The 25,221-nt window shown below is 39.6% G+C and overlaps 1 protein-coding gene across 3 annotated transcripts in view; it reads right to left on the bottom strand.

Annotated features, from left to right (window-relative positions):
* Positions 1-25,221, bottom strand: part of ADGRB3 (adhesion G protein-coupled receptor B3) — a 918,859-nt gene that overhangs the window by 21,972 nt on the left and 871,666 nt on the right. For all 3 annotated transcript variants that reach the window (XM_027550854.1, XM_027550852.1, XM_027550853.1), the window contains 3 exons: positions 14,665-14,760; positions 12,856-12,895; positions 7,128-7,771 (listed from right to left, as the gene is read on the bottom strand). In XM_027550854.1, coding sequence (XP_027406655.1) covers positions 7,128-7,771; positions 12,856-12,895; positions 14,665-14,760 — 780 coding nt within the window. The remainder of the gene's footprint in view (positions 1-7,127; positions 7,772-12,855; positions 12,896-14,664; positions 14,761-25,221) is intronic.

Genomic DNA, 25,221 nt, shown 5'->3' with positions numbered 1-25,221 from the left:
TGCTCTTTCCTTTTCTTAATTTCCCACTTAGAACTCATCCCAACTTGTATTCTGTCCTCAATATTCCATTAACATTCTTCTTATTGAGGTCTCAGAAGAGATCCATCTGGTCAATTTCCAAGGTTATTTTTCTCTCATCTTACTGGACTCTCAGAAGCTTTTGAGAGTTAATCACTTCCTCATTAAAGCACTCATTTGTCTCAGCTTTTCCATTTATTTTCTTTTCCTCCCTCTTATGTACTGCAGCTCAGCCAAGTCTCCATCGCTGGCTCTTTCTCATCACCCTGCTTTTAAATGTTGAGTTGCATAGTTGTCTTTTTTTCACATATTCTCTTTTGGATGAACTCATCCACTCCCATGGTTTTAAATACCATCTCTTAAGTTGCAAACACCTTATTCCCAGGTCTTCCCATCACAGGAAATGTTGCGTATCTAGTTCGTCGAGTGACGCTCTTTGGCATCACTGTTCATCCGCCAGCAGTGCCATCTGTTCATCATGTGAACACAAAACACATCTTGATCTGCCCAATCTTCTCCACCTCTGCTTCTCCTCCATAGTCAAAGGCATCCTTATCTCTCATCTGGATGACCTCAGTGGTCTCCTAACTGTCCTCCAATTTTCTGTTCTACACCTTCTCCCATTGCCACTGGATCCTAATCCTCTCTTCCACACTATCAAAGTGATGGATGAATGGATGGAGAAATGACCATGAGAAATGCTTATCTGTCTCATTTGCTTCTCTTCTTTTACAAGGCTCTAAAAAGTCTCATCTCTTCTTCCTACTCCAACTCTATAAGAAGCGTGCCCCTCACTTCACAAGTCTTCTAACCCTATGGGATTTCTTTGGAGGGAATTATGCTGAAGCTGAAACTCCAGTACTTTGGCCACCTCATGCGAAGAGCTGACTCATTGGAAAAGACTCTGATGCTGGGAGGGATTGGGGGCAGGCAGAGAAGGGGACGACAGAGGATGAGATGGCTGGATGGCATCACTGACTCGATGGACGTGAGTCTGAGTGAACTCCGGGAGTTGGTGATGGACAGGGAGGCCTGGTGTGCTGCGATTCATGGGGTTGCAAAGAGTCAGACACGACTGAGCGACTGAACTGAACTTAACCCTATGAGAACATTCCAAGCTCTTTCCTACCTCAGAGCCTCTTCACTTGCAGTTTCTTTTTCTTGAAACATCACCTGATCCCTTAGCACCTCACAAACCATGTTCCTTCTTAACTTCACTTTTCAGTGGAGGTTTGGAAGTCTTCTCAGGTCTCCTCATCTAAAGAAGCCTCTCTCTCACACATTCCACAGTTATTGCCCAGCACAACACACTTTCAGATTATTCATTTGTTAACAGTTCACCTTCTATCTCTTCCATAGGGTTTATTCACCAAAGGGGCAGGATCCACATCTGTTTTGACCACTTTTATATCTCAAGCACCTTAGCCTAGAGCCTGGCACAGTAGTAGACATTCACAAAATTAGCTGAAAGATTGAAGGAGCTACACTATGGAAGCCAAACAAATTCAAAACAATGTGACTTGTTTTTCTGGTTTTATTTTTCCCAGGAAGACTCCAGGAGAATTTGTATAAGCAGGTGGACTATATACACAAAGAAAACCATTTTGAATAGATCAGCTGACAGCCAAGTGGATCAAGACCATTTAGAGGAATGCAGGCCTATCACTAATAGAAGGAAATATTCTTTAGGATGAACTCTGAGTAAGAAAATGCCCACCAATATGGGGCTACTCAGGGGAATAGGATGTGCACAGAGGTGTCTCTGCACAGTGAAGTCTTGTAGAATGATAAATAATTTCTCAAAGGGAATACTTCATTGTCTGTGTCTTTGCAGATTAAGCTGGACAAGATCCTAGAAGATTCACAGTGAGGAATAAATTCCATGGACTAATAAATGCCAATATGACTGCCATTAAAAGTTTCCATTACAGACTGAGCAATGAACTCACTCAAGTGAGAAAGCTTTGATGTCATATCCATTCAAAATATCTGAGTAAATGAAACTTGAGAATCATCCATTTTGAAAGATGACTTATTAGAGCTAATTTTGCTTGCCTAATTTTGTGTGCCTGCATAAAAGACAAAATCCCCTAACCCAGCAGCAAAAACAAAACACTGAAGGAAAAGGCTTTCTTTCACCACAGCTACATGAGGGAAAAAAGTTTACATAATAAAAAGATGCTTCTGCCCAATGGTCAGTTCTATAATTGTTTCTGTTAGTGACGGAGTCTCTAGTTCCCAAGCATGGCCATAATACTTTGTCTAATATCTTGAATATTGACTTAATTATAGCAATCAAGTTTCTGCAGCAATATTCAAGGTATAATGGTAATCAAATAATAATCACACCACCTTACATCTAAAGTGCTCTTTACAATTTTCAAAGGATTTTTCACACACATTATCCAATTTGATGTTCACCACAGCCATAAGGGAGGCACCTGTGATGTGACATTATAGCTAAAATGTTTTACCTTTCAAAGCCATTATATTGAGATCTCCAGAATTCATGTCCAGAGGAAAATTGGCATATAAAAAGTTAGCACAGAATGCTGTCCCTTTTTATGCACTTAGAAACAGAGAGAGATTTGGCTGAGCGTGTTTTGAGATACATCGTTAAATTTATACCTGAATACTCAGAAAACCTGGAGCAGCAAAACTTTGTTTAAAACAGCAATTGTGCGATTGACTATCTAATTCTGTTTAGTTACAAGAAAAGCTTAGGCCAGATATGTCAGGAGAATAAGAGAAACCACTTAAGTGCTGACACTGGAGCAAAGCGTTTCACAGGAATCCAAGTGATGGAGGAGCCGAGAAGCCACATAAGGGGCCACAGAGGAACGCAGGGATTCACAGGAGAAGAAGCTAGTGCTCCCCTCCCACAGGGACAGACAAGGGAGATGGCACAGCGACCTGACCCCGGGGGCTGAGGCATCTAGCCAAGGCTGGAGGCACCACAGAACTGCAGATAAAGACGCAGGTGCTGCCCAAAGCAGAGCGAGGAGAAACACCTTGGCTTCCCTGTTCTGACCAGCCTCCAGCCTCACAGTTTCCTCGTGGCCAGCCCTCTCACCTAGCCAGAAGCCTGCATCAACCCCCAAGAGACCCAGGGGCACGGGGGTCTCTTGACTTGGAGCCACATCCAAGTTGAGAAGACTTTTGAGTGAGGAAATATGTCCTATTTAGATATACCAGCTACCAGACACAGAGTAAAGAGTGGTGTGGCCATGAGTCCCAACAAATACTGACCTATCTTCTTATACAGATATATCTATAATTAAAAAAAATAAATAAGTGGAACCACAGCCCAAGGTTTAAACTATATCTCACAGTCCTCAGTGGCTTGAGAACGCAGATCCTCCTTTTCCCTCACTTGCTTCACAGGGTCTTGTAGTTGTCTATTACACACCATTCACTCGACACATTTTGTTCCTTAACTGAAAGGAAAGGACTTAAATCCTAATAACAACCTCATCTTTCTTAGCTTTAAGGAAAGCAACTAGATGATATCCAGGCCTGAAGCCATCATGAGAAATTCTACCATGGGCATATTGCAATGAATCCATAATTGTGGAAATCTAAAAATTTTCAGACTTGCTTAACAAGTCCGTTCTGGGAATGGATACAGTTTGGAAAATGGCAGCTAACATATTTCGTGAAAGAAAGAAACCAGAGAGTATTAAGAGGGGAGAGAAGTTGGATGTACTTTTATGCCAAAAACAAAAGAGAACGAAAAAACACAACTTGATGCATTTATGAAACTTTCTACTCGGAATAATCGGGGGTTAGCTGCACAGGCTCCCCCGGAGGTCGGAGCCTGTTCTGCGGGCACAGTCTTGGGGTTGGGGAGCCGCCCTCTCGCTTTGGTGCCTCCTGCTTACTTGAATAAACACTTCCACCCACTCTTTGGCTTTGTTTTCTCTCCTTTGCCTCTTGCTGTTCCTCGCCTGCACTTTTCCTCAGCAACACTGTATTCTGTGCAGCACTGGCAGCTTCCACCCTCTTCTTTCTTCCCCCCACCACTTCCCACCTCGGCAAATTGCGAACACCCACTCCTCTGGAGGCGACTTTCTGAATCACTGTGAACATCTTTTCATGACACCCTTGAGAAGCTCTGGTGGCATCTGGCTGTCCTCTGCTGCCCCAGCTTCCTGGGCAAGAGGCCCCTGCGGCTGGGCCCTCCTTTCTCACTCCAGGAAGACTCAGACTGCGCCAGGGCCTCATGTCAGCCAGAGGGCCGCTCCCTTCTGTCTTCCTATGCTCAAGATATCAGGTCTTGCTCAGGTCAGACTTGTCAAGGTCTCAAGACACCTCCTGGCTACTGCTGCTCCCCACGCTCCATGTTGATGCTCTAGGCATCTTTCCGCTTCTCCTCTAGTGTCAGAATATCATCTTCCCTGATGGTTGGCTACAGACATTGTGGCAGTTAACCACTCACTCTGCCCACAGAGGAAGTCACACCAGACTGGACCTTCACGGCCATAGTCCTGCTCCCAAACTTGGCTAGCTGTACACATCTACGCTTCATCCATTCCATGTCATTATTCCATATGACCAAGTGTCTGACCTGGGTTAAATGAACTTTATAAAGTGATTCTCATGTTAACATTCAGGCACATGACTGTCTCTTTGAGTCAGTGTAAAATTGGTGAGGATAGAAAGATTCAGGTCCTATACTCTCTGTGCACTTGCATGGTAACCTTGAACAAATGACTTTACTTCAAGGATTAGAAAAACTTATGCATTGTACAGAGGTGTTGTGAAGATTAATTAATTCATATTTTAAGGTGATTTGATGATCAGCTAATGAAAGATGCTATATAAATGCTAATTTTATTATTCATTCCCACATCTATATATTCAGCTGCCTCCTAAAATGGTCACCCTAAGCAATTACTCACTATTAAACTCTTTGAAAGAATGAAAATGAAAAACTGAATTTTCATTCTGAATCCTGAATTTTCTTCCTTTTCAAGATGTGAGCCTTGTGATTTCTAAGTCATTTAAATGCAGAGCTTTTGGCTGAATCATACTTATACATGATGCTTATATTTAATACAGAGATTTGGAAAAATTACCATGGAACAAAGCAGCACTTGGAAATCCAGTCTATTGTTCAAGCATACACAATCTATACAATATCAAACCCAGAAAGGTTTTTAGACATAAAACATTTTTAGAACAAGCAAAATATTGTAATGTTTCCATTCTAATCCCTCTAGCACATTTTAAAGAGTCATTCTATGTAGAAAAACCTCATATGGTCATTATGATTATTTATGGTATTATGTTCTTATATTCATAATCACTGAAATTCTTTGAGAAACTTTTCTGACTTTGAATAAATGTTATGTAGTTTGTGTTTACGTGGTCATTATTGTCATAGACCTGCGACTGTCGGGGATATGCAAGTTCGAGACAGACACAGTAGCCCTTCTGCTAGTTCAGAATGATGGCCTGTTTTTGTCTTGAGGGAGCTCCAGCCACTCAGGACTCAACTTGGACTCACTGCCCCTATGCCTATGGTTCCAAGGAATGATTTTCCTCAGAAACTGTCTTTTGTTTAACACTGATTTAGAATTTAGGGATTTATCCTAGATCTTGTCTGCATGCCTATTTTGGTCTAGAATTCCCTCAACTCAATTGGGAAGAACCTCAAAATTATACCACACAAGTTACTATAAACTTTCAGGATCTCTCTTCATCTTGACATAGTACAAGGCACAGCTTTGTGGGGAGAAGGGAGGGGTAATTTGCTCTGGGCACTTTTGAACACTAGAACCTAAGATTATCAGCAAACATCTGATAGAAAGAGCAGGCAACCAATTATAACGTATTGTGAGATAATCTGTTATGTTAAAACAATTGGAAATGCATATAAAATAAGGCATGTATTGCACTGTATACTGAACATATGCAATATATCAGTAATGTTGTTGTTGTTTAGTTGCTAAGTCATAACCAACTCCTTTGTGACACTGTGGACTGCAGCCCACCAGACTCCTCTGTTCGTGGCAAGAATACAGGAGTGGGTTGCCATTTCCTTCTCCAGGAGATCTTTCTGACCCAAGGAATAAACTTATGTCTCCTGCACTGCAGGTGTATTCTTTACCACTGAGCCACCAGGGAAGCCCATATCAATAGTGGGTTTATAGAAAAATTTTAAGGTAAAGAATATAAAAGTCACATACAAAATAGCAACAGGGTGTCTATCAAAGACTATTATACATGAGTTGTCTTATTTGACTTAGATATTACTTGATTAATTGTTATAAAATATGAGCAATATTGATACCTGTTGACTACTCTTTGCATCACTTTGTGGGTAAGAAAGAAGCTGAGGGGAGCTTGCTTTATTGCAAAAATCATGTGGTTGGACCTCAGGGTCCTGTCTCTTGGCCTGCTTAATTTATATGCCTCCCAAGAGTTCACAATTTAAGACCAAAACATTTAGTGGTCATAATTCTTCAAGAGCTAAAAGCAATATACTTATTCTGAAAGATATCAATCTATGGTAATCATACGTTTATAATAATCAGTGTAATGGTAGACCTCATTGAGACATTTCAATTTTGTTATTTCAAGAGCTGCCCTCAAACAAAAAGTCCAGACCTTGGTTAAAGTCTTCAATGTCATCCAGAAACTACTTTAACCATCAAAAACCTCTGGTACCTGAGAAACGTCAGGAGGATCTTCTGTTTGTTCAGGAATGCTCTTATTGGTTCCCATTATGACAAAATTATTACATATAAGTATCTTTTTAAAATAAAGAGGGTTTCTTTAAAAAAATATAGTCTTGAGAAAGGGGATTCTGATGCTCTACTGGAAAAACACAGAATTTTAATCCCAACATAGCAATATAAACACGCAAAAGCTAAAGCTAAGGGTGTTGCACTTCTCCCCAGTGCAGTGCCCCGTGACTCAGTTTATCTAGCTATCTATATCTCTCATCTATCAGTCAGTCTATCTACCAGTCTCTCTATTGCTCTATCAATCTATTTATTGATCTGTCCACTTATTTATCTATCAGTCTATGAATCTATCAGTCAGACTGTCTATCAGCCTATCTGTCTTTCAAATATTAAGGGAAGACTTGGTCCATTGCTTACTTCTAAAGAACTCATCGATATCGTTGATCCAGTTTCACTTCTTGATAATCCTGCATTTTCATCCAACTCAGAGGCCATGAAGTTCTTCACAGCTGTGCGAGGCTCAAAGGGCAAATTCTGCATATGTTCCTGGGGTGCGAGATGTTGCTCTAAGTTCATATTGAACTGGTCCATGACAGGAGGATTCATGTTGAATTCAGGATTCACTTTGTAGTGCAATAACCTTTCGTGGGGCAGGGTTTCCATGCCGATATTCATTTTGCTTTCTTCTTTCATTGATGGCTGGGTATTTACAGAACTTCTGGGCATCACAATATAGTCACTCTCCATCATTCTCTCTTGAGGATGGACGATGTCCATATCCGCCCCTCTCAAATTATCATCCGTACATAAGTACACAGTTCTCCGCAATTCACTGTTCTCTTTTTTCAAACATTGATTGCCTAGCTCATTCATACCCATGGGCATGTGTAGACCTGTGGGCTGCTGAATAATGACTTTGGAAATGACGTTTCCAGGCAATGTTGAATAGCTAAGTGCTTCAGTGTTTGTTCCTTTTTCTTCTTCATCATCATTCAGAGAAATCCTGGAAAGGGTGCCTGTTATTGTTGCTGCTCGGCAGGGACCAATATCCTTATGAAGAACTGTGAATCAGAACATAAAAGCAATAAAAGAAAGTTAATGCATGCTTATCGTTTATTACTATATTCTGTTGTTCCTCGTTTTACTAAACATTTTCCTTAATAAAATAAAAATTATCAAAAATTACATTTCTATTTTTTGTACCTGGTCCAGATAACTGAATCTTTCTATATTGATTCTGATATGCTCTGATTCTGATATGATAGATCTCAGGTGGCTAAAGCATATCTGAAAACTGATAAAAAGATTTGCAAAAATCTCAGTGCCCTAACCTTAAATAACTCTGCCTTACTTTCACAGGAAAGGAAGGTTCCCTGAGAAATTTTCTCCATCAGTGTACTGCAAAGGGCTTTATAAAATTATGAATATATTCACAAGAGTTTGACTTTTTCTTAAAGGGTTCCCCTCTGCAGTATTCTACAAGTTCTACTCATTAAAATACTTCTTGAAAGAGGTAATCAATGAGAATTTCATCCCACTGTGTCAGAAATACCTTCAAAATTTATGCATGTTGAAAACTAAGGAGTATTTATCTATGAAGTCCATATGGTCAAGTAGATACAGGGTTCAAGTGTATTTATCATTTTCAGTCCCATGAAAAGCAAGGTCTTTTCTTTTTACAAGATCAATTCATCCATATGCTCCAATGCTCATGAGCGGGTATTAAAAGTGCCAACTGACTTTAAGCAGAAAAAACTGTATGAGTCTCTAAAACTTCCAGTTTAAGACTGTGAAATACTGGCTTAGAAAAGTTAAAAATGCACAATAGCTTGTAGCAAGAAAGAGAACAAAATGAAAACATAAACCACATCAAAGAAAAAACCATCAACAGAGTAGTTCAGAATTATTTATTAAAATATATTTTAGTTTTTCTTTTCTGCCTCTCTATAAAGAAGGAAGCCATACTTTATGTGTCATGGAGGCAGAATGACTTGAAGCCTGCTTAGTTGTGAACAGCTATCAGTTTCAAAGTCTAAGAGAATGACATTCTGAAGAAATATTCTTGGTAATGGTCGTGTTGAAAACAGACAGACCAGCACTGTGTGCACATTGGTTCAACAGGGGCTCCCAGCGCTGCCTTATCAACGGGCAGAGCCCTTTTCACTGATTGCTTTGCTAGGCATGGAGAAGGCAATGGCACCCCACTCCAGTACTCTTGCCTGGAAAATCCCATGGACGGAGGAGCCTGGTGGGCTGCAGTCCATGGGGTCGCTAGGAGTCGGACACGACTAAGCGACTCACTTTGACTTTTCACTTTCATGCATTGGAGAAGGAAATGGCAACCCACTCCAGTGTTCTTGCCTGGAGAATCCCATGGACAGAGGAGCCTGGTGGGCTGCCGTCTATGGGGTCACACAGAGTCGGACACGGCTGAAGCGACATAGCAGCAACTAAAGTATTTGGTTTATTATCTCCTTGTGAGAAGTCTCAGACATATTCAGGGTTACCCATCATTATCAAGTTTTCAAATAGCATCTTAATTATTATGCATTAAAGCAAGGGTTGAAAATAGAAAATTATGAATGTCTTTCCCTATTACAAAGAAGAGACGCTTTCAAATTATTTCAAGACAGGTATCATTCACGTAATATCTCTTATCTTAGAGTTACTGTATTTAATTTTGCACTAGGTTTCTCTTTCTTTTTATATATTAAAGATGTTATTCAATTATAGTCCAATAAAAGTTTTTTTAAAAGAGCAGAAAAAAGCAAAAAACCAAACAAAGATGTTAAATCTACTCTACATTGCATATTTTTAGTAACCCATAATTTGGTGTGACTTTTTAAATTTAACTATTCTATTTAAGAATTAGGATAATTCCATTAAAAAATTATTTCTCAACATCTTAATGTAATGAATTGGGATTGTCAGGAGCAATTTACATAAAAATATTCAGAGATAAACTATGTTAAATTAATGCATTTAGTAATATTCCAAAAAGTAGCCCTTAAAATAATTCCAAATTCTGGCAAGAATCTTTAAATCTTAAACTGTAAGCAAATATTAATCCAAAATTTATAGCAATATAATTTAAAGGCTAGTTATGGGGACCTATTATATTTTATTAAGTACATATAGATAAGTTTTTACTTTTGTGATATATCATAAACTACAATTAAATCTTGGTACTGGATATTGATTGCATAATCTGCATTTCCCTGGTGTCTCAGTAAAGAATCTGCCTGCAGTCAAGGATACCCAGGTTCAATCCCTGGGTCAGGAAGATCTCCTGGAAAAGGAAATGGCAATCCACTCCAGTATTCCTGCCTAGGAAATCCCATGGACAGAGGAGCCAGGTGGGCTACACTCCATGGGGTCACAAAGAGTTGGACACAACTGAGTGACTAACACTTTCAATTTCAATCTGCATTTGTATAACATATATTTAGTTTGTATAAATATAATTTGTAGTTATAGTAGCACACTTTTATCAGTGCAGTGATACAGCCATCTTTACTGAAAATTTGTATATCAAATATTTGGGGAAATACAATTCATCTTATGAAGCAGTGTTGACTCTATATGAGAAATGTAACTATTCCTTTGACATGCTCAAAATGTAGATATCCAAATTCTGAACACACAACATAAACAAATTGACACCACCTACACATACAGACACGATGTTGAAGTGATGAGACTTTTGAGAGAAATAAATCAAGTAGTGAAAGGCAAAATGCAAACAAAACCAAAACAAAGCAAAAAGCACTTGAATATTTTGCATAATCAGATACGTGCCACTCTTTGGGAAAGGAAATTTCAACAAAACTTGGAGAAAGATTACTCAGAGACCAGGAATTGAGGCTTTGACACTGAATATACAATGTGGAAGGAAATCTTCAGAAAAACACAAGAGCAAGTTCTTGATAAGCTCAGCTAAAAAAGGGCACAGACCGAAAGTGAAAACATTAAAAGATTTTTTTTCTAATAAAATAATGGTACTGGCCTAATATTAAGAATACTAAATCTCTGGATGCAATGAATCTGGGGAAATGCATATTTTAACAAAAGAGAACAAGATGAGTATCATTCCTTTATTTGTAAAGTTTGGAAGAAGACTTATTTAGAAGGCATTCTTATCAAAGTTTCAATGGCCGAACAATTTCAAATGGATAGAATGGTAACTTATAACTAGTAAGATAATAGCAAATAGAGATAAATGCAAAGGCTAGTTTTTCTTTAAGGGAAAAAGAAAAAAAGCAGAACCTTTACATAATCATAGCCTAGGAAATCCCTGACAGCTACTACAAAAAGTCTTGGGATTATTATTTTACCAGCTGCTATGAAATCAGATGTGAATGTACACAACATTAATATAAGGAAAAGAGCCAACTGTGATAAGTGCTGGCTAAAATGGGCACCATACTTAAAATTTGGGTACCATAATTTTAAATGACTGACCCCAGGGGGCACGATGTCTGCCTGGGAGGATGCTGAGCAATGAGTGAAGGAACACAGTTTGCTTAATCTTAAAAAAAAAAAAAAAAAGACCTGGATTGGGCTAAATAGTATTTGCTTTCAAATATCTGGATGAAGGTTATGTGGATATTCACTGTTATTCTCAAAGGTGCCATTAGAACAAATGAACAAAAAATAAAAGAAAGTATATTTTTTCCCAGTATAAAGAGGCATTATTCATCTGCTTTTGGTGGTATTCACAGGCTGTATATTGTCACCCTGCTTATTTAACTTCTATGCAGAGTACATCATGAGAAATGCTGGGCTGGATGAAGCACAAGCTGGAATCAAGATTGCTGGGAGAAATATCAATAACCTCAGATATGCAGATGATGCCCCCTTTATGGCAGAAAGTGAAGAAGAATTAAAGAGCCTCTTGGTGAAAGTGAAAGAGGAAAGTGAAAAAGTTGGCTTAAAGCTCAACATTCAGAAAACTAAGATCATGGCATCTGGTCCCATCACTTCATGGGAAACAGATGGAGAAACAGTGCAAACAGTGTCAGACTTTATTTTTTTGGGCTCCAAAATCACTGCAGATGGTGACTGCAGCCATGAACCAGAAAGATGCTTACTCCTTGGAAGGAAAGTTATGACTGACCTAGACAGCATGTTAAAAAGCAAAGACATTACTTTGCAAACAAAGGTCCATCTAGTCAAAGCTATGGTTTTTCCAGTAGTCATGTATGGATGTGAGAGTTGGACTATATAGAAAGCTGAGGAGTGAAGATTCGATGCTTTTGAACTGTGGTGTTGCAGAAGACTCTTGAGAGTCCCTTGGACAGCAAGGAGATCCAACAAGTCCATTCTAAAGGAAATCAGTCCTGAATGTTCATTGGAAGGACTGATGAAGCTGAAACTCCAGTACTTTGCCCGCCTGATGCGAAGAACTGACTCACTGGAAAGGACCTTGATGCTGGGAAAGATTGAAAGCAGAAGAAGGGGACAACAAAGGATGAGATGGTTGGATGGCATGCATCACTGACTTAAAGGACATGGGTTTGAGTAGGCTCCGGGAATTGGTGATGGACAGAGAGGCCTGGTGTGCTGCAGTCCATGGGGTGGCAAAGAGTCTGACACGACTGAGCGACTGAACTGAACTGACAGGCTGGAGGACAGCTACTGGGGACATGGTCACAGGACCCAGGTCTCTAAGCAGGGCGTGTGCATGCTCTGTCGTGGTCCCCTCTGCAAATACAGCAATAAACCTATAGTACACACACACACACACACACACACACACACACACAGTGGTGTTTCATCCTTCCTACATGGATGATGAACCTGAGGCACAGAGAGACACCAAACTGACTGGACTTGCACCTGACAACCAGTGAGAGGTGGATAGAAGGCTTCCATCTCCAAGTCAGTGCTTTCCTGTGATCTGTGCTCCCAGTCAACCATTTTCACCTCCTCCCATTCCCCATTCATATTCTCTCTCTCTCATTCCCTCCTCCTCTCCCACATTTGCTATTACAATGATTCCAGGTGACTCAATTTGCTCATCTATAGGAATATATGATGTGTAAACTACAGCACTTTCTTTAAAACAAACAAAAAAAAAACCCCAAAAAACATAAAAGTGATTCAACATCTAATGATTGCATTTTCAAAATTCAAATATTCTTACCTGATCGACAAGCAATGTCTACATCCTTTTCAAAGTCTGTCTGTAACAAGAAATAATAAGACATAGAATCATCATTTAATGAAGAGCTCAAGCTTATACTGACCAGAGTATCTGACGTTAACAAATATCTGACTAGGCAGTACCAGAATATTGTTAATACTTTGTGCAAAGGAATTTTCTCAAGGAATAATCAAATGCTTTCAAGAGTATTTTCTAGCAACCATATGTTGGATAAAATCAGTTGGAAATATGTTGTACAGTTTTAATAAGGCAATATTGTACCTATGGTCCTCTAATACCAGATATGAAAGAACAGAATTTTAAGGCAATTCCTTAATGAAATTAATTAAGGAATTTCAATTCCACAATGAAAATACTAGAATGTGAAATATTGTGAAGATATGTAAATAAATGTCCTTGTTATTTACATTTAAAAAAATTCACTTTGAATATATTGTTAAAAATGTAATATCTTATAATATAGCTTTGTCAAACCCTTAAAATCAAACTAGGGTTTTCTGATGATCCCCTTTTATGCAAATCTGACAAAAGCCTTAGGGTTTACGGATTAAAGTTGAAGATTAAACAATATTAATCTGGCCCAGAGCCTGTTAGAGTTTAGTTCCATCCTCATATTTTCTCCAAACTTTTATTGTAAACACATAGTTGTTGCTGTTCAGTCACTAAGTTGTGTACAATTCTTTGCAACCCCATAAACTTCAGCATGCCAGGCTTCCCTGCTTCACTATCTGCTGGAGTTTGCTCAAACTCATGTCCATTGAGTCAGTGATGCCACCCAACCATCTCATCCTCTGTCACCCTCTTCTCCTTCTGCCCTTAATCATTCCCAGCATCAGGGTCTTTTCCAATGAGTCAGCGCTTCACATCAGGTGGCCAAAATATTGGGGCTTCATCTTCAGCATTAGTCCTTCCAATGAATAATCAGGGTTGATTTTCTTTAGGATTGACTGTCACTATTTGATTAGTTCACTTTTAATGGTGAAATTATAGTAGCCTGTTTTAATCAATATTTAGATTCAAGATATCAGTATTTATCTCTTTATTTTTAAAAAGAAATTACTCTTTCTCCTGCTTTAGTTACTAGCATATCATTTAGGCTATTTTTGTGTTGCCTAATACAAACACATTGATAATAAATCAGGTATATTATGAAGAAAACTCTATTAAGCCTTGCTGTTAATGACATAGCTTAAAGCTCACTTCATTTCTAAAATATATGGAAGTGAGTATGTGTAAAGTATCCCTTATCCGAACAGCAGTCAGAACTCAGGCACAGTGGTTGACCGTTCTGCTGGGAGCATGTTTGCCCTTCCTGCTTTTAGGGTGGTGGTCTTTGTCGTGGGTCTCCCCCCAGGCCAGGTCCCACCCCAGGGATCCTTGTTTCCTTGGTCTGGAGTGCAGCTCCTCTGAGGAGTTTGAAGGGCAGGCAAGGTGAGGACCACGGCAGGTCTGGCTTTCAGGCCAGAACTGCAGGTGCAGCATGTTTTGATCTGTAAACAAACATGATCCTACAGATATACTGCTAACCCTAATTCTGTGTGAGGATGAACATACCCCCCCGGTGTTGCCCAGAAACCCCACACTCAACACACCAGTCTGCCAGTAACACATCCAGGACTCCCACCCAGTCCGGACGCAACCATCATCTGGTATTGAAGCTCCAAGTCTGTGACTGAACTACAGTCCAACTCAAGAGAAATCTGACACTATTTTACTAGTAAGAACAATTGTTTATTCCCTTGAGAAACCATGACTGAATCAACACTCAGAGGGGAAGTTAAAGCTCACCATGATTTGAGCATGCCCGTTGGGAAATGAACTGGAAGAATCAGCATTGATTGGGTCCTGACAGTTTCTCAATCGACATCTAAATGCATCCTGAACCTGTGAAAAAAGGACAAACGTTCATTTTCATCTCTCTTGGTAATTACCAAACACTGTCTATATTGGCAATTGACTGAGAAAACCGTTATTGCTATTTTCATGATCTCACACACATTTTGTTTGCTGTTTTCTATGACCAGAGAATTCATCACTTGCCATCATCATAGACGGAGGTGCTGGGGACTCCTGAGCTGTGCCTATGGCTGTGTCTCGCTCAATACTAATCATTCTTGCCAGAGGGCAGGCTTATTTCCATTGCTACAAACAATATGCCTGTCTTTCAAGGGGGGATTTACTATTTGGTATGGCATCATCTTCATAATGGCTTTAAACACTGTGAAAAATCGAGATGATCTGTTGGCCAAAATTGATTTGGGAGTTTCCTTTTTTTGCCTTATGTAAGACATACTGGGGAGAACCTTTCTTGTCTCCCTTCAAGTACTATATGCCCTGATGTCCAAAACAAACAAACATATAAACAACGACACAAAAAGATAACAAAAATGACTGTTTCTGGTTGAGCGTCATAAAAAAAAAGAAGAAGAAGAAAAGAAAAAGCACTTTAGCAAGACCAGACTTATTTACAACTGGATTCTGAGCAAAGAGCAAACACATCGACAGGAAATGAAGATCGTTAAAGCCGTCATTAAACACCATGTGGGTAAACCTGAATAGATGAAAGCAAACCCACAAATCAACCAACAGCTACTCTGATCCCCTGGCGCCCCCTGGCCAGCCAGTCCTCTAGCTCCTGTGACTCACCAGGTCCCTAACGATGGGTGGGCGTGAGCATAGGCTGAGTCAAGGGCAAGGTCATTTTATGAACATCTGGCTTTTCCAACCTCATACCATTAATATTTCCTCCTTGTTTATTATGATCTGTCTTTTGGGGTTACAAAACAAAGCACAGATGATGTGGCATTCTACTTTCCCGAAGTACATGGTAGAGACCACCCAGGGAAACACATAATGATGTCCAGTTTTGAGAAGCACTGGAATAAAATATCCTATCATGGTTTTGTTTTTGAGATGTGCAGAACTTATCTATTGGCCATGAAAAACTCTAAGCCTATTAAGTTGTTTTCAGCTTCTCTCATCCATTTCATAAATTGTTAGCAGCCTCCTTCCCAAATGGCAAGACTTGGAAAGTGATATGAAGCTTAGTCACCACTGAGCCCTGGCTGAGCTCCATCATGAGAGCTCCACCCACATGGATTTCGCCCCTCAGGTTCTGATCCTGGTGATGCAACCACTGTGGTGTGCTCAGTCACTCAATTGTGTCCAGTTCTCTGTGACCCCCATGGACTGTGGCCCACTAGGCTCCTCTATCCATGGAATTGTCCAGGCAAGAATACCGGAGTGGGTTGCCATTTCTTCCTCCAAGGGATCTTCCCGACCCAGGGATCAAGCCCCTGTCTCTTTGTGTCTCCTGCATTGCCAGGCTGATTCTTTACCACTGTACAACCTGTTCTTCCCAGGTTGTACTTAATACACTGCTTATTTAATACATGCTTACTTAATACATTGCTCTGTGTTATTATGTTATAAGGCTTCCCTAATAGTTCAGTTAGTAAAGACTCTGCCTGCAATGCAGGAAACCCGGGTTTGATTCCTGGGTCAGGAAGATCCCCTGGAGGAAGGCATGGCAACCCACTCCAGTATTCCCACTGGGAGAATGCCATGGACAGAGAAGCCTGGCAGTTTACAGTCCATGGGGTTACAAGAATCAGACACGACTTAGCGATTATATTCTAAGGTGTGTGCTAATCAAATCATTTTGAAAAGCAATCTGAGTCACTGGCAGTACCAGCTATGATTTCATAGGTATGTTTCAAACTTACATCTGCTGCATTGGCAGGTAGATTCTTTACCACTGCCCTATCTGGGAAGCCAATGTAACCACTATAGCTATGAATTAAGAGAGGTGGGGCTGGGCTCCACATCCTCTGACCTCTCTTTCACTCTCTGATTCTAACTTTTCTTTTTTCAACCATTTTTAATTGAAGTACAGTTCATTTACAATGCTGGGTTAGTTTCAGGTGTATTGTGGGGTGATTCAGTTATACATACATATGTGTATACGTGTGTGTTAGTCACTCAGTCGTGTCCGACTCTTTGCGACCCCATGGATAGTAGCCTGAAAGGATTCTCTGCCCAAGGAATTCTGCAGGCAAGAATACTGGAGTGGGTTGACATTTCCTTCTCCAGGGGATACTCCCAATCCAGGAATTGAACCTGGGTCTCTAGTATTGCAGGCAGATTCTTTACTGTCTGAACCACCAGGGAAGCCCATATTTATACATACTTTTTCAGGTTCTTTTCCATTATAGATTATTACAAGATATTGAGTATAGTTCTCTGTGCTATACAGTAGGTCCTTGTTCATCTATTAATATTTTATATATAGTAGTGTGTATATTCTGAGAGGTTTTTTAGGTGGCCCTAGCGGTAAAGAACTGACCTGCCAATGCAGGAGACATAAGAGACACTGGTTTGGTCCCTGCGTTGGGAAGATCCCCTGGAGGAGGGAATGTCAACACACTCCAGTATTCTTGCCTGGGGAATCCTATGGACAGGGGAGCCTGGCGGGCTACAGTCCATAGGATCGCACAGAGTCAGACACGACTGCAGCGGCTTAGCATGCACACATATTCTAATATTTCTAAATCTGGAATTTTCTGGAAAAAAAAGAACAGGGAATTGCCTCACACAACCAGGTGAGGCAATTTCCCAGAGTCTCTTTCAGACACATCAACAGAAGTTTAGGCTCAGTGAGATTTAGCCTGAACGTGTTTTCCTGAAGATCTGGATAAACATTGGGAAATAAATCATCCAGCTTCTCCTTTGAAGGAGACATCATGTGGACAAACTAGACTCTTTAGAAGCAAATACTTCTTAGATTAAGAAGTCATAGCTGTAGGTCACAAAAAGACACAATTAATAATCAAAAAAGATCATTAAACACTAGGGTAATGAGTCTACTGTTAGATGATCTGTGTTTCTGTTTCACAAAAATTTGCATTTGGGGGAGAGCACTAAGAAAGCATATGTTTGTAGAAGAAAAATTCTAAGTACTAATGTCAGAAAAATAGGTACTTGCTAATTTTTTGTTTGTGCCCCAAGGCAACTGTTAAAGAAGAACAGTTTATAAAGGAAGATAAGCAGTATGTTAGAAATGTTGCCTTCCAGGGGCTGGTCACACAAATGTTTTTCAAGTCTGCTTCTAAACACCAGCATATATAAAATATGAAAGTGGCCCCTGGTAAAACAAAAACGTTAATTTAACTCTTCTTCACCAGCTACTCTTAGGTCTTTGAAGTGCAGCTGTCAAAGATATTTTTGTCTGACAATGAAATATGGAAAAGCAACTCCTCTAAATTTCTCTTCAAAATCCACCCTCTGATTGCTTGAAGGAAATATAAAAGAAATCTCTTTTTCATAACACACATACAAAAACTCGATACCTTAAACCACCAAACTTTCAAATATGACAATGGATTAAGGGTATGTCTATCCTGGAGAATGATGTCAGCTGCATGAGTCAGTCAATGCTAGTCACAAGAAATATAGAACAGAAAAGCATAAAAATTCTGCAGTAAATTCAAGGTTATTTTAATGGTCATATATCAATAAATGCCATGATTTAAGTGTTGAATTCTCTGACACTTTTAGTGCCTCTATTCCTTTTAATTCAGAAAGATTGGTAGCAGAAATTCCTCTGATTTAAAAAAAAAATCTTAAGATTGCATTCAGGCAAGCTAGATGAGCTAACCTTAAATATTTATTGAATACTGACAGGGAAGAATTATTAGACTATATCTCACACCACATACTTTTACCACAGAAAAGGATGTTTCAAGCAAGACAGTACTTGGAAGATGCATCTGTAGTTATTTGGAAACATTTTGATAATTAAATGAATATTCTATCAAGTAAGCAAAGAGACTTTTATCTTTGGTGAGTTAATTTAAATTGTTTTTGTGAAGAACAACTAAAAGTTAAAAAAAAAAACAAAAAACAAGTCTCTGAGGACTTTAATTCCAAACAAGGAGAAAGCATAAAAACAAACATAAGACAGAATTCAGATATGACTACTGCATGCTGAAATTAAAGTTTTGTGTCAAAAGTCATATTTATAAGACTGGACAACAATAGTCCTTACGCTTTTCCTGCCTCATGATTAAGATGGAAGAAAAAGAATTGTTAGAAGATTCATATTCACTATTTAAGCAGAGTCCTCCCTCGTGGCTCAGATGGTAGAGAATCCACCTGCCAATGCAGGAGACCCAGGTTTGATCCCTGGGTCGGAAAGATCCCCTGAAGAAGGGAATGGCAACCCACTCCAGTATTCTTGCCTGGAGAATCCCATGGACAGAGCGGGCTTCAGTCCATGGGGTCGCACAGAGTCTGACATGACTGAATGACTTTAACTTCACTTCACTCCTTAAGTTGACTATCTGTGGAAAACAAGTCACTTACTTTAGGTACCAATTTAAAGGTTCTTTTTAGATACTAAAATCATTATACCTCTGAGTTCTTCCAATAACAATCAATTTTTAAACTTATGTAGGACCAGTAAATATAATTCTTAAACAAAACTGTCTAGAATAATTATTTAACACAAATTGTGGCACAGTTAATATCTAGATTTCAAAACGTCTTATTTTTATAATACTCTGCCACAGATATTTCACCTTAATTGACAGCCAGACAGAGGGTTAAAAAGCATCAGTGGTGTAGCAAAGAAGAGATATGTGAATAGCCTTGGAATATTTAGGAGACTTTACAGAAAGCTGACATCATGTTGTGAAATAAAAAAAGAAGTGTCAAGAAACATCTTCAAATATATAGTGAGGTGACCACAGCAAGCTATCAGGTGTCTTCTGAGACGACCCGTCAGGCACAACCAAAGTTACCTTGGCCAAATCTTTCTGGGGGCGGCTCTAAGATCTCCTGAGAAAGCTATCCCCCCTTTTCCTGTGTATGGGTTCCTGGGAAAGAACAGCGTTCGGAGGTCTGCAGGGTGTATCTCGCTCCTGCCCCTCCCCTGGGGACACTGACTCAGTTCATCTCAGCAGCAGCTAGCAAGAGCATTTCTGCTGGGTCTTGCTCTGAAGACAGCGGGCAATGCCACGATGAAAGTCAGTGCCAGATTTAGAGTCTGCTGGGGAAGAACGCGGAGCAATGCTTGGCGGAGCTGCAATTTAGAGGGAGCTCCGGGAGAGAGCTGCACTGCTGGAGACTGGCTCTGTATTTAGCTACAGGCCCCAAATCTTCACCTTTTAAGAAGACAGCTTTACCTCCGGGTTGTCTCCCTTACTTTCTAATTTCCGAGGATCGTTTATTTGAGATTGTTAGACTAGGAGAAGAGCTTAACTTTTTTTTTTTCTTTCTGAATCTAATATCAACTATTGTTTCTATTGATTCATAGTTGAACAAATGGCTTTTAAATTACATTAAATTTCATATCATTTCACCAGTAAATGAATGAGTGTTGTCAGTTTCATGTGTATTATACCAGTTCACAGAAGCACCATGAATAACTACACATAATTAAAGTATTATTTGACCTCTCTGATAGGAAAGGAAATGAACAAACATGGTTAATCATTTCCTATATGTTGAAGGAAAAATATGGACTTTGGTCCCAGATTTCAGTCCTAATGACTTTCTATTGGAATTCTCTAACACTCAAGGGATTGTCACTTAGTCTCAAAATTGTTGCAGAGTTTTACGTTTCCTTGTATCAGATTTAAGGGTCACAGAAGCTGCCCTCCATAACATTTCACATGTGTGATCTGAAAAAGTGTAACAGCATTTCTTTAGCACAGGATGAGAAAAGAAGGAAAGGGAGTCACACACCAGACACCTCCACCCACGCCTTCCCGGAAGATACTTTGAGCCCCCTGCTGTCCATGTCAAGGCAGAAAACAAAAGCTTTATTCGTGACCTCTTCTTACATTTATCTTAAACCTTTATTCCAGATGTACTCAACTTCTCCTCACCAGTTTAACACTGTTGCAAGCTGGGGCTCTGCGGTCTGAAAGGAGAGAGAAGGGAGCTAGAAAGCCGTGGCTGGATGCTACCTGGCAGACACGCCAGAGTTTGCCAATCTCTGCCATGACCTCTCTGTGTCTTAACTTGTTCACTGATGCTATATCCTATGAGTCAACCTGGTTTCACCCTCTTGCGAAGCTCCCTGTATGGAGTTGGAGAACCACAATGTGGATCAAGATGGACAGAAATATTCATGACAGAACTGAAATTATGCTCCAATCAGAAAAGCTGAACTTGGAAGGAAAGATAAGACTAACAGTCTATTGACTAAGAAACGGCATGACTCCTGAGTGCAGGGAGGCTGGTGATATCTGGGAGAAGCATATAGGGCTATACGTGGTCCTTGCCTGCTCCTGTACACATGCCTATTTAAAGGCATCTCTGTGTTTCCTACCCTTTGTTCCAACTAAAATCCAGCTTTATTGTGGTACCTTTAGCCATTCTCCCATTTCCAGACACACATTCTGTCTTATTAAAAACTAGACAAACAAAATAAATCTTTAAATGAATTTTTTTTTTGGAAGCTTCAATTCAACCTGACAAAGATGAAGCTCTTAGCAACTCACCTCACTCTCTTTAACCCAACTCCCCTCCAAGCAAGAACCCTGACCCTCCCCACCCTGGGCTACTCACTCATTTTCTGAAATCTCTTCCTTGTGACATACAGTGGCCTCTTTTCAAGGCCTCTGCTCACCATCAAGAGAAAGCTCTAAAACACCACTTAGTGCTGCACCCTTAAATGTCAACGGTTCTGTTTTTCTCTAGGCGCCACGGTCAGAGCCATCAAAAAAAAAAAAAAAAATCATCCTGTTTTCCAGGATCATGCCATCACTTGCTTTATGCCTCCATGGGCCCCAGGAGGTCTCAGAGGAGAAGCAACTCTCTGCAACTCACCACAAGCTTCATTTCTAAGAAGCCATACGCCCATGGCCCTCTCTCCATTTTCCTCCACGTGAAACTTTCACTTTCTTCCTCAGGACCCCCACAGGTTCTGAAGTCTTCTATCACCCACCCCCTCATCTTCCAAGACCACTGATGCTCCAATCAGAAAAGCTGAACTTGGAAGGAAAGATAAGACTAACATATGGAAAGTCCTCTTTCCACTGAGGACTAAGATGTACCTTCTTCTGTGGTACATGGGTCCTACCAAATTTCCCTGCAAATCAATCTGGGAGAGTCATGCAACTCTCCATCTGAACTATATTATGTGCAATACACCTCTTTTCAAATTGCCATTAAGTACCATTACTGGTTTCATTTTTTAAAAAAATAATATATTTGGGAGAGAATATTCGTTTTAACTGAGATAGTTAAGGTGGCTTGTCTGCCTTGTATATTCACTGTTATATGCTTGTAAATAACTTTGCTCATGTGTATTTTTATGAAAATAATAAGTCAAAATGGGAATTTGACAAAAAAAAGGAGGGGGGGACTGGAAGGGAGTGGGAGATTCAGAAAGAAAGAAAACCCTGTTCATGTTTATTTTAAGCATTTGCTACAAAATCCCTTCCCAGGTTTGGATGAAGCTTCTGGGACCTCATCTGGTGCAGCCCAGCCCTCCTGCCAGCAGCAGGGAAAGAAGAGAGACGAGCTTGGCCCTGCCACTGAAGCTTCGGAGCCGCCCCAGCATCCTCATACACCGACACGACAAAACGATCCATTTAGGCACTCTCTGTTCCCCCTTCCTTTCAGCCAGAGGGTTTTATTGTAGCTTATTTCGTACCACAGTCTTGTTATTTTCCCCCTCTGCCATCAAGCTGTATGACTGTCTCAGATCCAGGCACAGCCAGAGACAGCAGCCATGAGAAGAATGTGCAGCACCAGGGAAGCGGTTTCCTAGCAACCGGAACTATTTCAAAGCGTTCATGGCTCTGGGGTAGTTAGACTTTCCATAGCAATGCAGAGAATAGTAAACAGTGGGTATGTCGTTATGTGCTTAATGCAAATGAATTCTAATCAAGAAAGCACACGGAACTCTCCTCCGTGCTCTGTGGCAACCTAAATGGGAAGGGAATCCAAAAAAGAGGGCATACATGTAAACATACAGCTGATTCACTTTGTTGTACATCAAAAACTAACACAACATTGTAAAACAGCTCTACTCCAATAGAGATTAATAAAAAACACTTAAGATGGAAAAAAATGACGGGTAAATGAAGGAAACACCTACATTTTCTATTTTCTAGTATATCATTATTTTCTATTAGATCCTTATCCTTATTAGGTATGACACATTAGCTTTCAAGATGTAGGTTTCTGAAAGTCATGTGTTGTGATCAGATGGTTTAATTTTTTAAAAATTCTCATTCCCTCTTTGCATTTTCTCTTTTGTCAGAGACATCTGCTAAAGCAATTTAAAAGAGAAAGGGGCTTCAGAAGAAGAAACCATACTTCAAGAATATACATGTTATGAAATTTAAACATTAAGATCTCAGTCTGGAGTCACAACCAATTACTAAGCAAATAATCAATCTGATTTATTTTTTTAGAAAAGTGAAATACAATTAAGTTGAGATCATACCAGAATGATCCTTTCTCCTTTCTTTCTTGACTTGTAATAGTTTAGAAAAATTTGATCCATTGAAAGCAGTGGTGCTTTAAAAATGAATGAAGAGAACCCCCCCCCTTAACATTTAAAATGCCAGTGTTTTACAGTATTTTATTTCTTTTCTCCTTCTTAACCTGCAAAGCTCCCTTCCTCCCCTATGCACACCCACGTGCTTCAGAGAAGACTGCAGAAATAAACACGGGGAAAGCCTTTTGAATCATATTGGATGAAACATTAAAGACTAAAGACAACCAAATTATGTTAGCATGTACCAAAATACACAGAAACAGTAATATGTTTATTTGTATCCAGCCTCTCTCTAAATTGAAGGAAATATTCCTTAGTTTGCTCATATACTTTTCTTGTTTGTTTTTTAAAACAGCTTTATTGGGATGGGATTTACATATCATAAAGGTCACCCATGTAAGGTGTATAAAGGCTTTTAGAAACTAACCTAGAATCCAATTTGAAAATCTTTTCATCACCCCCAAAATAAACCCAATACCCATTGACAGTCATCCCTTATTTTCTACCAACCCCCACCCCAGCTCTAGGCAATTACTGTTGTCCTTTCTTACTATATACTTTTACAAAAGAAGTCCAGGGAATTCCCTGGCTGTCCAGTGGTTAGGACTCTGTGCTTTCACTGCTAAGGGTCCAGGTTTGACGGCTAGTTGGGGAACTAAGACCTTATAAGCCATGTGACACAGTCAAACAAACAAATTAATTAAAAAATAAAATATAAACATCTAGCATAGATGCTGGCACATAGCAAGGACACCATAAATTTTAAAGAAATAAAAAAACAAAGAGTACATACAAATTATTTTGAATTGTTGTGAAGGAAATGTTTTAAAGTGAAAAAAATCAGTAGATAAAAAACTCCTATCAGATTATCAAGTAGAGTGATAGATCTGAGTCATTACCCAATATTTTACAGGTAGCTATTGAGTTCATCTGCTCTGGTGTGTTTTTATGAAATGTTTGTTCGCAGGAGACACTAAGGACATGGAAAGGTGCCTTGTTCTCCTGGACTGTGGTTAATGCTAGGGCTGTGTGTCCACACACAGCCAGACAGACCCATCGCTAGTGTCTGGCAGTTTACATTTAGAAGGTCAAAAGAAAAAAAACCTTCTATGAATTCAGTAAGATACCCTTATGATGCATTCTTTGGAATTTGCAAAATTTAAGAGGCTCTTGGTTTTTCAGTAACAATTTCCACTGAAGAATTCTGAAAGAGACTTGTATTTCTTCTCTGTGTATTTTAGCAATGTTACAGGGTATTTTTAAGGGTTAATGCAAAACTACTGAATATGCAATTTATGATTTCAGTGTTAAAATGAGAGACATGACACTCTGTTATTAATTTATCAACAATAAAATTATTCAATTTGAACTAATCATTGAAAATGGAACAACAGGGCCAAAAATCCATATTTTGCTTCCTATTAATACAGAAAATATATATTTACAGACACGTATTTAACAGAAGTATTTCTATATGATTTAATTTAATTACTCTTAAGAGAGTCCCTCTTAAGAGATCCAACCAGTTCATCCTAAAGGAAATCAGTCCTGAATATTCTTTGGAAGGACTGATGCTGAAGCTGAAACTCCAGTACTTTGGCCACCTGATGTGAAGAACTGACTCCTTGGAAAAGACCCTGATGTTGGGAAAGACTGAAGGTGGGAAGAGAAGGGGATGACAGAGGATGAGATGCTTGGATGGCATCACTGACTCAATAGACATGAGTTTGAGTAAACTCTGGGAGTTGGTGATGGACAGGGATGCCTAGCATGCTGCAGTCCATGGGGTCGCAAAGAGTCAGACATGATTGAGTGACTGAAACTGAACT

This window comes from Bos indicus x Bos taurus, chromosome 9, assembly GCF_003369695.1.
Source record: "Bos indicus x Bos taurus breed Angus x Brahman F1 hybrid chromosome 9, Bos_hybrid_MaternalHap_v2.0, whole genome shotgun sequence".
NCBI classification, from domain to species: domain Eukaryota; kingdom Metazoa; phylum Chordata; class Mammalia; order Artiodactyla; family Bovidae; genus Bos; species Bos indicus x Bos taurus.
Note: the sequence above shows the minus strand (reverse complement) of the source record. Positions and strands in the feature narration are given on the sequence as shown.